Raw genomic sequence first — 16,365 nt, forward strand, 5'->3', positions numbered from 1 at the left:
TAACATTGCTTCGTCTGTAATCTTGTTCTCTCTGTGCTCAAACTAATCAAATCAAATCGACCAATGAATCGATTATAGATTAATTTTGTTCGGTTAAATATATAGTTGGGATATGGTCCAGTTTTGTATTTGAAAATAACTGAAACCGATTAAATTGGTTGGGTTTAGTATTTTGAACGAAACCCGAATCGATTCGAACTGTGTCCAGTCCTATTGACATGGGATTGGATTAGCAGAAGTGGAATGTTATCCTGAAGATCTCCTCGCAAACGCATCCATGCTGTAGGACCCCATTCCATTAACCCACAACGCCAATTTCTCAGTGGGACCCTAATCACATTTCATATTCATCATATTGGAAAAGAAAAATCAAATTTCATGAAAAGGAAAAAGGAAATTTCATAACATTTTTAATCACGTTCATTACATTACAATTGCATACGTACATGATAATAGCTGATACTCTTTCCTATTTTATTTTTATCGAACAAGAACTCAAGAAGGCAAATAAATAATCATAATGGACTTGCCAGCTCTGGTGGATGCTTGAATTTTCATCACGGAATCAATTAAAGTGGACAAGGGAACAAGAAAGAGGTCGAGGGTAAAAAGGTAAATTCCATCACTACTGATACTGAGTGAAGCCATGAGCCATCAAAGCCTCCGGAAAACGAAAGAAATCGCTGTACCGCCATTTGAAGACAGCCAGACAGGGGACACACCCGTCATTATCACAAAAGCGTCAGACCCATTTCCGTCATTTCCTCTGTAACCTCTCTCTCTCCCTCAAACTCCACCATCACCATTCACCTCTCCAGCTCCTCTTCTACCTACACACTGACACTCTCCTCACTCTCTCTCTCTCTGTCTCTCTCTCTCTCAGCTACTCACTGCTGCTAGTGCTGCTACTTTCTCTCTGAAAAAACCGAACAAAATGGGGACGCGCATCCCATCGCACCAGCTCAGCAACGGGCTGGTGGTATCAGGTCGACCCGAGCAGCTCAAGGAGCGCCAGCCCACAATTGCTTCACGCGCCGTGCCGTACACCGGCGGCGACGTCAAGAAATCGGGGGAGCTCGGCAAAATGTTTGACATCCCAATTGCCGATCATCCTCCCTCATCCAACACCGGCGGCCCTCCTTCCTTTAAGCACTCGCGTCCTTCCTCCTCCTCCCAACCCAACAGCGGATCCGTTCGATCAGGGCCCAACTCCGGCCAGATTTCAAAGAAATCGTCCGGACCCTTAACGCCGCAGCTCCAGCCCACCGGCCTCATCACCTCCGGCCCATTAAGCTCCGGCCCACTGGGGACCGGGCCCAGGAGGTCGTCGGGGCAGCTGGAACACACCGGGTCTATGAGCAAGATGGTGTACGGGTCGGCAGTAACCACCCTGAGTGATGTGAAGGTAGCGTTTCGGATATCGAAGGCGGTGTTGTGGGTGTTCATGGTGGTGGTGGCGATGGGGTTGCTGGTTGGGGGGTTTCTGATGGTGGCGGTGAAGAAGTGGGTGATATTGGCAGCGGTGGCGCTCGTTCTGGTGCCGGTGGTGGTGGTGATTGTGTGGAATTTCGTGTGGGGGAAGAGAGGGTTGCTAGGGTTTGTGAGGAGGTACCCTGATGCTGAGCTCAGAGGTGCCATTGACGGACAGTACGTCAAGGTTACTGGGGTAATTTCACCTCTCCATCTCTCGCTTTCTGAGTTTTTCCTTTTCATATTTATTGTTTTTTTCAGTTGTTCTTGTTATTTAAATTAGATACACTCAAACCTTTCCCATTTGTTACCTTTTCAAGATTTTGATAATGAGATACTACCTGCGGATGCTACCATATGTAGTATTTTGTTTTGTTTCTGGAAGCACAGTCGGTCCATTTTTAAATTTTGACAAATGCTACCCTTATTAATATAAAGTGGTTTGATTATAACTGTCCAGTGGATGCATAATATAAAGGTGTTTGTATAATTGTGGAATGGAATCTGGGTATGTGTCTGCTTTGACCCATGAGGCTTAGATGGGTATTTGTGATCAACAACTGCGGTTACCATGGCTATGAATTTGATTTTTCAGTCTGGCAATTTTCACTGAGAGATTACAGTTTATCAGAAACATAAATTATGCCTTATCTATGTGGGTTTTATGTTAATATGCTAGCAATTTAGTACTTGCAATTTTGTAGCTTACTGCCACGTTAGTTCCAGAATGGATATTTTCTTTCATTTGTAATCATTTAATCTCACTTACCTATTATTTAATTTGAAGTGATTTATAACAATTGGGTTTTGATGGCTTAGAATTTAATAACCCTAGAGAGTATAACATTTCAATTTGTTTCTCTCTCGGTCTTTGTCTCCTCTCCTTTAAGAAGTTAGCATTTATTCTTCCATGTTTGTTTTCCATCTGTAGTAATAATGCCATGGATATCTCTTTGTGTAGGTTGTAACCTGTGGCAGTATTCCTTTGGAATCATCCTACCAAAGGGTACCTAGGTGTGTATATGTTTCTACGGAATTGTGTGAATATAAAGGATGTGGTGGCAAGTCTGCAAATCCTAAACACCGCTGTTTCTCATGGGGTTCTAGACATTCAGAGGTTAGTTGTCTGAGTATTTGTGCTTGTGTGCTCCGAACTATGTTTCGGATCAAAGTTTGGCCAATGATGATTTATAATACAGGGATCTGTTATTGAAAAACTAAAGAATGTTTATATATATATATGAGGGACTCGAGAAGTGAAACATAAAAAATACATGCATATATACAAACACTATGTAACTCAAGCTTTAGGCATGCAGTTTTCTGAACCCGAAACCAGGTTATGGGACACATGAATATAGCCTATGTACATGACATATTCATGTATGCTTTGTTACCTTGCACTAGTGTGCTGCTCAATTTGGAATTCTAGCATGAATTTTTTTTTGGGGATAATACATTTATAATTGTGAAGAAATAATGCAGTATAATCCAAGTTGCCTAAAGTTCATTAGTTCGGTCAAAGAACCTTCTATTCCTTGTAATATTAAAAACTAATTTTATGTTTTCTCTTGGACAGAAATATGTGACAGATTTTTACATATCAGATTTCCAATCTGGGTTAAGAGCATTAGTGAAAGCTGGCTATGGGGCCAAGGTTGCCCCATTCGTTAAACCAGCTACTGTGGTGGATGTGAGAAAGGAAAACAGAGACTTATCTCCAAGTTTTTTACGCTGGCTTGCTGAGCGCAACCTCTCTACTGATGACCGTACAATGCGCCTCAAAGAAGGGTATGCCACTTTTTGTTTCTAGCCCCTTCATACCTTGTGCATGGTTAGAGATTCTTTACTGATGTTGTAACTTGTAAAGTGAACTCGAAACTTATCGATTTAGTATATAATTTGTGAGATTCTATCATTTACGGTAATAGGTTTTTGAGACTGTGTTTCTTCTTTGTCAGGTATATTAAAGAAGGGAGCACCGTTAGTGTGATGGGGGTGGTCCGACGCCACGATAATGTGGTCATGATTGTTCCTCCAGTGGGGCCTGTCTCAACAGGCTTTCAATTGTTACGCTGCCTGCTTCCAACTTATGTTGAAGGTCTCATTCTGACATGCGATGATAATCAGAATGCTGATGTGGTTCCCGTGTAGATATACGTATATTTAGTTCCGTCATAGCCTTGTTTAGAAGTGGATTTTGTGAGTAAAAAGTTGAAGGGTGAAACTGATGGAAAAAGCACGTACCACCACTGCCACCTCTGTTCTTTCATTTCCTGGTTAAGTGTTGTAATTTTTCCACTAAAGATGCAGGGTAGAAAGACCGAAGATCACGTATTAATCAAGGTTAGTGTACTCATGGAGTGATATCATAGATGGTAATGCGATGCACAAGGGCAAAATGGATCTGCTACTGCTAATATTACCCTTTGAAGAAGTTGCTACTTCCTAGATGATGTAACGTCAGGAATCTCCTATGCTCTGATTTCATGTACATAATAAGTCATCATAGTCTCATAGTCTCGCCCAAAGGGGTTTGGAAACGGTTGCCTTTGTTTGATGCTCAATTTTAGTACAAAAAGTAGAGTTTCTGTGGTTTTCTTTTTGTCATTATAAATTATCTGGCCTCACTTGTATTTCTATTTGATTAGATTGTGTACTGTTTGTGATACTCCCTCCTATTAATGTTAATATTCTTCTAAAAGCAACAAGCATGACATGTAATGATAATGCTTCCTGTACAAATTATATGTGCCAAAACCTTATGAGACTTAAAAAAGTATATTTGTAATTAGCACTTTATTTATTTGCCAGTAACAGATAGATTGGGAGGAACTTTTAATAAAAGAAAAAGTTTGGGTTATCCATATTCTTTAACCTTTGCAAGCTGTACGTTGCCACTTGGCATTAAGCATGCACCCACAAGATACAGTGAGACACACTTCAAGCCCTCTTAAATCTTTTCAGTTAAAGCCAAAATGAAAAAACAAAAGGAGAGACGCAAAAGAATCTAGTCCACTAAAAGAAGATCATTTTGAGGTATTATAGATGAAAGGTGCCACTTTATTGTCAGAGACAATTGCTACCAGTGAATCTTATCGATATTTGCTTCAAGGTTTAACAGTATAAATTCATGGCCTCTTGTACTCCTAAGGATACGAGAGGAGGCAAAACACATCGATAAAGAGGGGAGGGAACTAGAGTCTTGAGGGCATCCCTCCAGCTACCACCAACGTTTCTCCTGTTATGTAAGAAGCATCATCAGATGCCAAAAAGGCAGCGGCAGCAGCCATGTCTTCAGTGGTACCAAGTCTGTTAAGAAACGTCTTCTCCTCGAGGGACTTCCTCTGCAATAAATTACAATTTAAATTCAGTCAATCACAAAGGTCACTGCCCAAGATCCTTTGGAACTATATACCCCAACATGGTCTATACATATACTTACCACTTCATCAGATTTGGTAATGAATGAGGCAAAGTTTGTAGGTACAAAACCAGGAGCAACACAGTTTACACGAGTATCTGGGGCCATATCACCAGCAAGGGCCTAAAGTAAGACCAGCAAACAATAAACAGAAGAAAAAGTTGTTGAAGAAACATCCGAGGTAAAACATGAACAATGTCCATACCTTGGTTAGCCCAAGAAGGGCTGTTTTAGTGACCCCATACATTGCCATGGCAGCTGGTGGTGGGTTGAAGCCAGCAATTGAGGAAATGAGAACAACAGAAGAACCCTTCTTCAAGTGAGGAGCTGCCTCCTGTTAAATAACCAAACTGTATCAAACATTGCAATTACACTGGAAATTTTATACACATGGAAAATGTGATCAAAATAATTTGTTCCAAAGGTTATCTTGGCCACCATGATTGCAGCTCAAACAGGACATTTCCATGGCATTTTACCTTTAAAAGAAGTATAGAAGCTTTGACATTTATTTCCCATAGCTTGTCAAGCACAGATTCTTTGGTTTCCAATATGCTATCAACTGATGGATTGGCAGCAGCATTTGAAACAACCACGTCTATTTTTCCATATTTCTGAAAAAAAAAAAAAAAAAAACCAGTAAAGTTCAAATATTTAACAGAATGACATTGAAGAACCATTTGAAAAAAATTCAGAGAGAGACTGTTTATAACGAAAAGAGATCATCCCCATTGGGTGGTAAGTTAAATCATAGATTCTGATCAAAGAGTATAATTAATTATAATGCAGTAGCTTAATATAAAGCTTTTTAACTTGTCTGACTTCCACAAGTTGCTCGGCCTACATAAAAGCCAAACTTCCCACATTTCTTACAGCTTTCTGTTTACATCTCTCGTCGTTCTTCGATAATAAATGTAAAATTCAAGGTTTCAACAAACGTTCATACCTGCACAGTCTTGTTTATGAGATTCTTCCTCTGTTGTTCATTTGACACATGACAAACGATTCCCAACGCTTCAATTCCTTGAGCTTTAAGTTTCTCAACTGCTTCATCTACGTTGTTCTGCAACAATTCAATCAAACACGAAAAACTTCATGTCAGCATATCCATTCAAAAAACAACATAGAACTTACCACTTGGTTCCTAATAGAAGATAGCAAAAGAAGCAACAGTTGTGACTCAAACTTGTACCAATTCAGCTCAATTGAACCTGTAATGCATAACCCAATTGAACTGTGCCTATTAAGCTCATGATACACAAAGTTTCACTAGCTTTTCCTCTCCTCATTTTTCTATGGAATTAAATTAAGGGTGGCAGGAATCCAATTCGATAGAACAAATTGGCCCAATGAGCCGAGCTTAACATTTGATTTCATTTTCCTTACATTTCATCAAGTTTGTCACTTCTCACAAACCAAATTCAGTGTTTCATTTTTCTTTCCCAGTTCCCACAGACTGACAGAAGCCAAACAAAAAGCAGAAAAAACAAATCATATTTGACAAAAATAAAGAAAACCCATATGAATTTCTTGAAGAACAAAAGGCCAATCAATTCAAAATTGAGTCGGGACTAACCTGCTTGCGGGACGAGATGACAACAGAGGCGCCTTCCAAGCCGAGGCGCTCGGCGATGCCGAAGCCGATGCCCTGAGTGGAAGCGGTGACAATAGCTACCTTCCCTTGGAATCTCCTCCCAATCTTCGTTTTCTCCATATTTTCTTTCTTGGGTTTCTCCAGAACCAAACACGTAGTCAGTTGTATTTAGCTAAGCAGGCGAGAAGGGATCAGATAGCTTCGCTCTTATTTTAACAGACAATTATTGCCTACTCCTGACCCTGGTATAAACTTGAAAGTTGAGATCAAATATACCGAACCAGAGAAGACGGTTGGACTAATTATCTATTTATCTCAGATAAAAAATAAGTTACCAAGTAATTATTCAATGTTATATTTTTGTGAAGAATTATTTAATGATATAAAAATGGTAAAGTTGATCATATTTTTTGGTTAACCAGAATTGAGAGACAATTAGTTATTAATTTATGATGGTAATTAAATATTATGATTAAATACAAAAATGGTCCACGAACTTTATAATTCTCAATTTGGTCTATTAACTACAAAAAGTGTCAATTTGGTCCACGAATTTTTCAAGTTATACCAAAGCAGTACAAACGTTAACTTCCATCTAAAAATGTGATGAACGGACTGAAATGCCCATAAAAATGTGGTTACGTTTGTACTACTTTGGTACAATTTGAAAAATTCATAAACTAAATTAATACTTCTTATAGTTAGTGGACTGAATTGAAATTCACTGTAAAGTTATAGATTATTTTTGTATTTAACCCTAAATATTAGATGTTAAGATACTTGATATTAGTTTGGTAGGATTTCTCTCCCCAATATTTGGAGATGTCTCAAGTTCGTATATCTCATTGAAAACATAGATGACTCACGTTGTCATAGTGACCTTAGAAATCAAGAATTATTTTATAAATCTGTAACATCGGCACGTAGTATAATTTTTTTAAATGTTAAAATATGAGTGAATGTTACTAATATTATATTCTAAAACTTCTAAAAATATAAATTTGTCGTACACCCATATTAACATGTAGATTTATTACTTCATATGGTGGTGTCACGGTTATACAAAATAATTTTTCAAATAAAAAAATCAAAATACTAACAAAATCTAGTGTGATATAGTGTTAAGCATCCACTAAAATTATAATATGTGTATAATTGATAATATTTAAATCCTAACATTTCAACTTTGTAGATGTATTATAAGTAGAGGTGGGTTTAGTATGGTTACCGTATCGAAACACCAATACCGAATTCTAACCGATAGGGGTTGAGATGAAAGTTTTTTGCTCCGATACCGACGGTAGTCGATAATCGTTTACTATGGTATCGGTCGGAGAGGGGCAGTGTCGGAGTGGTATTGGGCCTGCCGACAACAACACCAACAACCAAATTAAAGAAATCAGAGAGAGAAAGAGATAAGAGAGAGAGAGAGGGAGGCGACAATGGTGGGGGTCTGAGATGGTGTGGTGGATGGGAGCTTGGGATCGCAAAGAGAGAAAAATAGAGAGAGATAATATAGAGAGAGGGAGAGAGGGAGGCGACGGTGGTTTAAGGGTGGAGTTCGTGGTGGTGGGGGGGTCTGAGATGGTGGTGAGAGTCTAAGATGGTGGTGGTGGCTAAGATCAGAGAGAGAGAGAGAGAGAGAGAGAGAGAGAGCTAGGTAATTGGGTATGTAAGTCGGTAAGTATGTGAGACTTGGGCTTGACTACAAAAAAAAAAAATACAAAACAAAAAGCCCAAAAAACATACAAGACAAAGGCCCAAAAAAAACACAAGACAAAGGCCCCAAAAAACACAAGACAAAGAAACCAAATAAAAAAAGAATAAGAAGAAGAAGCAGAATTAAAAGAAGGATGTATGGTATTAGTACGGATCAGTATACCGCTGATATGAGTATATTAATACCATTTTGATCCCTTTTTAGCCGGTACAATATAGTATTTACTCAGATACCGAAAATAAAAAATAAAAAAATATCATACCAATCGGTACCGTACCGATATTTTTGATAAATCGAGAAAAAAGCCCAATGCTAATTATAAGTGTTATAAGTGGGCATGTAATACCACTGTCAACATTCCACTGGCATATACAAGATATATTTATTTTTTGTTATTTAGGATGTGGGACGAGAAAATAAGCATGGACTAACTTAAGTAAGGGTCGCATTTTGACGCGGAAGCAAAGGATATGATTAGCAGTTTGCAGTGTATTGATGTAATAATCTCTTCTTTATAATTGATTGGTAAGAGAAATAAAACAAACACATCATGGTAACAATAGAACTTGTTTTTTGTGCTTCGGGGCTTCAAAGTTATGTCAGCAGATTGATAAGTCCAAAAAAAGTTGAACTTATCATCTCCTAATCTTTTGACCAATTGATTCACAATCAAACATTGAAAGTACTTTGGGGGACTCAATATCCAAAAATTGGTTTCAAAAACTCTTCCACTGAAACTAACTATAAGCATAAAAGAAAAGTACTGACATTAATTTAATCCCAAACATCGATACTAAGCATTAAGTAAAAAAGCAAAAATGCCCAATCATATCGTTACATGCCCATACATGATGAGTTCGAACTTTGAACTTTTGAGAATGCAACTCTCACAAGTAATCAACTAAGAATAAATTGGATCACGAGATATGGAACATTCTATCTATGAGTCTAGTATAACATAACATATATCAAAAAGTTATATCACCTCCATGTGCTTGTTGTACCATATTCAGTAATAACATTTTTAATCATATGGGTTTCTGAATTTCTTCAAGAGCTCTGGGATTTCATACCCAAGCATGTCATCTACAGCTTGAATCATTTTGGGTTTCAGTTTCTCAAATTTATCGATGTTGTAACTGCTCAAGACCTCTCTAAACTGGTCCACATTTGGAAAGTCACCTGCTGGTAAATGGTACTCCTTCTGAACCTGTTTTGAAAAACTTCACAAGTGTAAGCACGCTTGGAAAGATATAAAGGTAAAGAGTGTGAGAGAGATCTAAAGACCTTTGCAAATTCATCTTCAAGATTATCGATGAGTCGTTGCTGAGTCTTTGCTTTCCCCATCATGGCAGGCATCTCTTTCTTAAGATGACTCATTATGTAGGCATGAATCTTAGCAGCTCTAGCACGTTTGACAAATTCATTGATCTGCAATAGCATTGCCATAAGTAAGTTTTATTAATACAAATCTAAAAAATAGATATAGAAATAAAAAGGACAGATTATTAATATGTGCATATTAATAACCAAAAGAAACATAGGAAAGAGCAAAATGAGAGACATAGAATCGTACTCGGCGATCACAAGCCTTCTTTGGTATATCAACCAAGTCTGCAAGGAGGTCATCTTGTTCTTTCTCAAAAAGGTCTTGACCCATGGGGCCAACAGCTGCTTCATTAACAGGTTTGTCATTAAATGAGCTGCAAAGCAAAAAAAAAAAAAAAACAAGATAGACAGAAATCAAATACACATCTCAAAAGAAATTAACAAATTCAAAAAATAAAAAAACTTACCCAATGTAAACACGCACAACCTCTGGAGTGTTCAAAACCTTTCCAAGCGACCACATTAATGCCCCATAAACTCTCATCAGCTACAATATGTAACCAAAGGGTTAGTAAGTTGAAAGGTACTATTGACAAAAGTAAAATGTCTGAGGCCAAACCAATATATAAACTAGGCACACATCTCACTTGTTGAGTATCAACTTGATCCGCTTTGTTCAAAACCACTCGAATTTTGTCATCATGACCACGCAGAGATGAAATCACGCGCTTGAATTCATCACTGATATCAAGCTTGTGAGGATCAAACAAAAGAAGAATGAGATCACATTTTGCAGCAAACCATGATATAACACCTGTGAAATCATAACTCCTTTGTGTTCGTTGCTTTTCTCCAGATAAAACCCCAGGAGTGTCCACCAATGTAATTTCATCTAGCAACTACAATCATAAACGCAAAGATTAACTTCTGCGGATGGGAAGATAATGATCGTTAAGATGATAAATTCGATGAAAATTTTAAATAAACAGATAGCTATTAAAAGTTTAACACTCACTGGATGTGGCATTTGAGAGCACTGAAATTTTGACAAGAATGCACCTCCAAAAGTTGTTAGACCACTGAAAGGCATGTCTGCATGAACAGCTATGGTATTTCCAGGAATACTCCTTTCATCAGGTCCGGACTGAGTACGAAAATGCAATCATCTATTACATTTGGCACACAATATAAACCGCCATAAAGAAAAAAGTGCAAATAAACAATGAAAAACTTAATTAGCTTTTAAAAGTGAAGCATGGTGATTAACAATTTTACCATCACAACAACAAATCTATCCGTTGTAGGCTCTGGACCGATATGAGCTCCTGTTCAAATAAGAGAATGTTAATTATTTAAATAATATTGTTGTCATGTCAACCAATCACACCAGAGAGAGAGAGAGAGAGAGAGAGAGAGAGAGAGTGAGAGAGAGAGAGAGGGGTTAACCAACCTGGGTAGTTACATCTTAACAAATGTTTTATAAATGTTGTCTTTCCAGTTGAATACTGACCCAAAAGCATAACCATGGGCTTAGCATCAAAATCACTGTTAGCCTGCAAAGAAAGTAGTTCACGAATTTAACAAATGGTTTCTACCTAAACCAAACAATATGCTAACACGGGCAAAACATATTTGATTCCCAACAAACTTGAAAGACAAAGAACTTAACTAAATCAAATATATCATAGTAAATGCATCAAAACATATGGAAATCCACTCACCAGTAATGGCGATCCAAAATCATTGAAGCGGTATGCATCTTCCAATGGCTTTAGCTTTTCAATATACAATCTCTTCAAACCATCAATTATAGATGTAACAGCATTAAGTGGTAACTGAAAGGAAATATTTGAAACCGATCAGGCAATAAGATAAAATGAAGACAATATGTAATAACAAGTTGATCTATAGATTGCAAGAAAATCTTATCAAAAGACTAAAAGAAAAAACAAAACACCTTAGACTTGGGAGTAAAAAACAAAGAATATATGGACCAAAATTTAGGTCTAACTTGGTGGTTGCGATTAAGACAATGTCATATTTCATAAATTAGAATACAGATCTAAGGAAAACTAACTATTTTTACTTAATCAATTGAATAAGTAAAGAACTCCTTGAGATAATTCAATTAAAAAAAAGGGTACAATGAGAAAAAATGTAGTGTTAATTGTAATTCAACAATAAGGACAATAGACTTCGCATCACTATTACATATGCAAATGACAAAATTTTGGAAAGATGACACTGCAGCAGTTCTAAAGCAATTTAGTCTAAATAAAACATTATGTTTGATAGCAAAATGGATGTGTGATCTCACTTTCTTCACAGATTTTGAAGCAAACCGAGCTGATGGTTGAGATTGAGTGATCCCTACATCATGACCAACCAAGTAATTTAGTAAAAGATCATAACAATTTCATTCACTAAAGTGAGATGGATTTTCTAACCATTTACTCCCTGTCCATTTGTTATTGAACTCTTGTTTTTCTGTTGACATAGAATTGAGAAAATAATAAGTGAATTAACAGTGAATGTAACAAAGGCACAAGGTAAGGAAAAGGGCAAAATACTCACGGCTACTAAAGCATCCAAACCCTCTATAAGTGGGGGTTTAATGTTTTCCCAGTCAACTGCATTTATACAAGAATATAATCTTAAATAGTTTTACAAGAAAACATTCAAGCAAGCCTCAAGGAAAGGCTTTCCAATAATAACTTGAGAAACAAAATGAATGAGACCAAGTTACTATGTTTCCACTTGCCTGCAGTTTTGAGGATGTCTGGGCTTAGTTCATGTTCTTGTGCCAAGGAAATCAACTATCCAATTCGACCACAGATGAAAGTAAGAATATATTACAACAACTAATTTAAGACATCCAAAAACTTATATACAACCTGCATTGCGGTAACAAACTCCGTAAAGCCTAAAAACCCTTGTCGTTTCGAATCAGCAATTGCCCAAACCTTCAACAATAAATCAGAAACAGAAGTGAGTTTCATACAACCATTTCCTAATTCCAATCAATGAGGCTAATTGCAAGCATATTTGTTCTGCTAAAAACATTGATGTTGCATCAATCTAATTATAAGGACACATTATTTTAGTGACAAATATCGATCCGTGGGGGAAACCATAAAATCTTACTTAGAGTACAAAACAAACAACACCATAAACCAAAAGCAGTAAAATCCACGATAGCTGTAAGCCTAAGTTAACAAAGTGAAACGTGCAAACCTGCTTGAGTTCTTGACGAGAAAGCTTGGACATGGCGAGGAACTTGGTGGCTTCATTACCAGTAATACGACCATCTCCATCTAAACCAGAACAACATAATTAAGTTCAAATTAATCGAAAGCAATGTGAGATTAAAAACTGATTAAGATTTAGAGGGAAATATTCATATATATACCAGAATCAACCAAGTTGAACCATTCCTGATAAATCTTCTGCTGCTCTTTCGAGCACGCATGGCTGATCGGACCCGATCCAATCTCCATTTGAAGGCCAACAGTACCTTACTTGGAATTTGAAAATTGAAATGAGTGAGAGAGAGAGAGGGGCTGTGGCTTTATCTGTTTGTGGTGAACACTTTTTGGCGCTTGGACGAAATGTTATTTTGCCAAGGAAATAGTTGATACTGGAAAGGCAGTGACGTGGACTTGGAGTGTACAAAACGCGGTTCGCGTTTGAAATTAAGCGGGGTCCACCTGTGGAACGTTAAATCAGATTGATTTAACTGATGGTTATGTTTGGGCCATGTGATGAGCATGGTTACTTGGACAGTTGGACGTTTACGTTTTGGGCCGTTGCAGTAGTGCCACCGAGTAACGCACAGCATACGTAGGTGGGGGCGTTTGTAGTGTGTATTCACACTTAAGCTAAATTTTATCTTGGGTGCAATGACGAAAGCATATTTTGAAGTTTGAAGTTTGAGATTTGAATTCAAGCGTCATGGGCCAACTGAACTTTATGACATTGCTACGATTGATTCTTTCTGGCCCATATGAAAATGCTTCTGAAAATGCTTTTTGGTTTCACTTTAGATAGAAAAATACTAGGTGTATCATGTTTTGATACCATTTCTCTAATGGAGGTGGACCCTACTTATATTGGTGGGTCTTACCTCTATTAGAAAGATGGTACGAAGACATGGTACACCTAACACTACCCTTTTAGATAAATATATTTAAGAATAATCACATAAACAATCCCCAAATTATGATCGGTTTTGTATTTGACCCCACTGATTATTTTGTGAGATATTTTACCCCATAGATTAAAATCTCCATCCCACACACCCATTCCGTCAAGTTTGTAGCGCCACATAAGTGCCACGCATGCATAGCATGTGAAATTTGTAACATCTTTGATTAAATGAGGTTTTGTGATGGAAAAATAATAGTCTATGGAATAAAATGTCACAATAGGTGGGATAAAGGGTAAAACTCATCATAATTACAAGGTCTTTTTGTGATTTTCCCATAAATTTATGCAAGACGAGGCCTCCACACTAAGAGCAATAAAAAAAAAAAAAAAAGGTTGGCTAAGAATGATATACATAAGAAAAAAGAATAAAAAACCGAATCTTAACATAACAATCAAGGTAATTGTGATAGCCTAATTGAAAGGGTCATATAATTATCTCCTGCCCCCAAAATTCGATCCTTCCAAATCAAAGAAACATAGCAATCAAGAATAAATAGTAATTAATAATAGAATCATAAGTCAATGTATAGCAACCATTGAAATTAAAAAAGAAAATTGATATACCACAAATTAACTTTCCAGCTTTTCTTACCATTAGCAAAAAAAGAAAAGAAAAAGAAAAACAGTTTCTTCTTCTACTGGCAGACAAATAGCTATGGCAAAGCCATGCATGACAAAATCACTCCCTTGCGCTTGGAGAAAGACAGCAGCAAATCTAAGCAAGAACACGAGGATATAAACATTAATTAATACGTATATTGATGAAATCAAAAGAAAAATGCTACATTAAATTGTAGTAAATAAGCTTTTTCCAAATCATGAAATATATAATATATAGGCTTAATTGTGTTTTTATCACTCATAATTTTAGTTGATTCTCACTTTACTACTCAGATATTTATTTGTCTTACTTTACCACCTACAATTATTTCTCATGTCCCACTTTACCTTTTTTCTGTCAATTCCGTCAGCTAATCCGTCAATATTGACGGCTTGGGTGAAAAAATGTAAAGCGGGATATGAAAATAGTGTATGTGATAAAGTGAGACAAATAAACATCTGATTGGTAAAATGAGAATCAAAACTATAGGTGGTAAAAATATAATTAAGCCTAATATATACGTACAAAACCTTAGGCCATTGTTAATGAGAAATATTGTATGTGATGGTCATATGTGATTTCTCTCTTATAGTATGCATGTGAGTTTTTTATAACATACATACATATATTGTGAGAGGAAGGTCATATGTGACTGTTGAGAAGAACTTGTCTACAAAAGGGGTATTGACGGGACATCCCCAATGTACATGAGAGAATGAAATGTTGAAACATTGAGTTATATATGAAATTATTGCTTCTCTCATATTGAGATGTCACGGTACTATCATTATTGTAGTAAGGTCAATCTCGTGACTGCCACATATAAATTTATATATGATAAGACTCACATCCATATTTTGAGAAGAATGTCACATATTGATCGTTACGCCAAAAAATTTACATCTTGAACTAGCATACCTTTGATGATCTGGTAGAAGATTGTCCACGTTTATTGGCAGTTGTATCCCAATTTTTGTTTGGTGTTGGGGGTGGCCCGGGTGGGAACTTATTGGCACTTGCAGTGTCCTTTTTTTCTTTCAGTTTGTTGAATGTGATCGTATAACCAACCCCTGATTGAGGGTCCTTTTCGTCCCAATCCCCAAATTTGGGTATCGACGCTGCTCTATTATGCTGTCACATTATTACACAATTTTACACAAAATGTAAATGGACGTACCATTCTTTTTTTATTTTGAGAAGAAAAATCGAGCTAATGTTAATGTTTTCATTGGAGCACAATATAGCAATTAAATTGAACAAAGCCGACTTCGCATATATGCAGCATTTTGGCATTGTATAGTTCTTTCAAAATAAGCCTCATATATATATAATTAAGTATTGGCGTCAAATAGCATGGTCAATTTAATTTGTTTAGAGCATGTACAATGGCTTTTTACTATATGTTATGTTATATATTATATTTAGCATGACTTTTAGCATTTAGCATTTAGCAATAGCTTTTGTGCTTTTGCTCCAATGACACAAAAGTTATGGTTATATATTAGTATGTTTATATTTTTAATATATTCATATATATTCTTATAACTTAAATTTAATATATTAAATTATTTTAATAATTATATTATTGTAAATATTTTAATGAGATATTTAATATGAACCTAACATTAAATATATTTAAATATTATTATTTTAATACTCAAATTAATATTTTAGTATTTTTCATGTCAAAGTCAAAATTATAAATTATAAAATTTGAATACATGGTCAATCAACCCATGATAGCTACCCATCCTCATACTTCTTGCTGCAACCTCTTTTATCCATATAAATATCATTTCCTCTCTCTCTCTCTCTCTCCTCGTGGGACTCAACACTTTTTTAACCAATCACTTTCTTTTACTTATTTTTTATTCTTTCTTTACCCATACTTTTTAGATGGTGGGTCTATTTTTTTCTTGAGTTTCTCAATATAAATTATTAAATTTTCTGCTATATATAGTGAAAAATTTAACAATAGTATAACAAATGCTAAATTTAGCTATGTCATTATAGTGAGCTTT

General features: G+C 36.3%; 4 protein-coding genes across 5 annotated transcripts in view; 1 reads left to right on the forward strand and 3 right to left on the reverse strand.

Annotated features, from left to right (window-relative positions):
* The first annotated feature begins 719 nt into the window (after positions 1-719).
* Positions 720-4,112, forward strand: LOC147298466 (Ubiquitin-specific protease family C19-related protein). The gene is made up of 4 exons (XM_086241640.1): positions 720-1,666; positions 2,432-2,587; positions 3,050-3,261; positions 3,432-4,112. Exons 1-4 carry the CDS (start codon positions 935-937, stop codon positions 3,622-3,624), a joined length of 1,293 nt encoding a protein of 430 aa, XP_086097766.1. The 5' UTR covers positions 720-934; the 3' UTR covers positions 3,625-4,112.
* A 355-nt stretch (positions 4,113-4,467) lies between these two features.
* IBR1 (indole-3-butyric acid response 1) lies at positions 4,468-6,708 on the reverse strand. The gene is made up of 6 exons (XM_086241651.1): positions 6,471-6,708; positions 5,841-5,957; positions 5,374-5,508; positions 5,100-5,228; positions 4,916-5,017; positions 4,468-4,817 (listed from the first exon to the last, which is right to left on the reverse strand). Exons 1-6 carry the CDS (start codon positions 6,606-6,608, stop codon positions 4,668-4,670), a joined length of 771 nt encoding a protein of 256 aa, XP_086097777.1. The 5' UTR covers positions 6,609-6,708; the 3' UTR covers positions 4,468-4,667.
* A 2,244-nt stretch (positions 6,709-8,952) lies between these two features.
* EHD2 (EPS15 homology domain 2) lies at positions 8,953-13,126 on the reverse strand. The gene is made up of 16 exons (XM_086239707.1): positions 12,947-13,126; positions 12,772-12,851; positions 12,432-12,500; positions 12,299-12,353; positions 12,112-12,167; positions 11,985-12,024; positions 11,855-11,907; positions 11,259-11,372; positions 10,988-11,090; positions 10,813-10,862; positions 10,553-10,681; positions 10,185-10,436; positions 10,005-10,084; positions 9,785-9,911; positions 9,496-9,639; positions 8,953-9,418 (listed from the first exon to the last, which is right to left on the reverse strand). Exons 1-16 carry the CDS (start codon positions 13,032-13,034, stop codon positions 9,233-9,235), a joined length of 1,626 nt encoding a protein of 541 aa, XP_086095833.1. The 5' UTR covers positions 13,035-13,126; the 3' UTR covers positions 8,953-9,232.
* A 1,196-nt stretch (positions 13,127-14,322) lies between these two features.
* LOC147298469 (RPM1-interacting protein 4-like) overlaps positions 14,323-16,365 on the reverse strand; it is a 6,461-nt gene continuing 4,418 nt past the window's right edge. For both annotated transcript variants that reach the window (XM_086228928.1, XM_086228927.1), the window contains 2 exons: positions 15,263-15,475; positions 14,323-14,458 (listed from right to left, as the gene is read on the reverse strand). In XM_086228928.1, the coding sequence (XP_086085054.1) occupies positions 14,423-14,458; positions 15,263-15,475 (249 nt within the window). In that variant the 3' untranslated portion in view covers positions 14,323-14,422. The remainder of the gene's footprint in view (positions 14,459-15,262; positions 15,476-16,365) is intronic.

This window comes from Dryas octopetala, chromosome 1 (assembly GCF_963921425.1).
Source record: "Dryas octopetala chromosome 1, drDryOcto1.1, whole genome shotgun sequence".
In the NCBI taxonomy this organism is placed as follows: Eukaryota; Viridiplantae; Streptophyta; class Magnoliopsida; order Rosales; family Rosaceae; genus Dryas; species Dryas octopetala.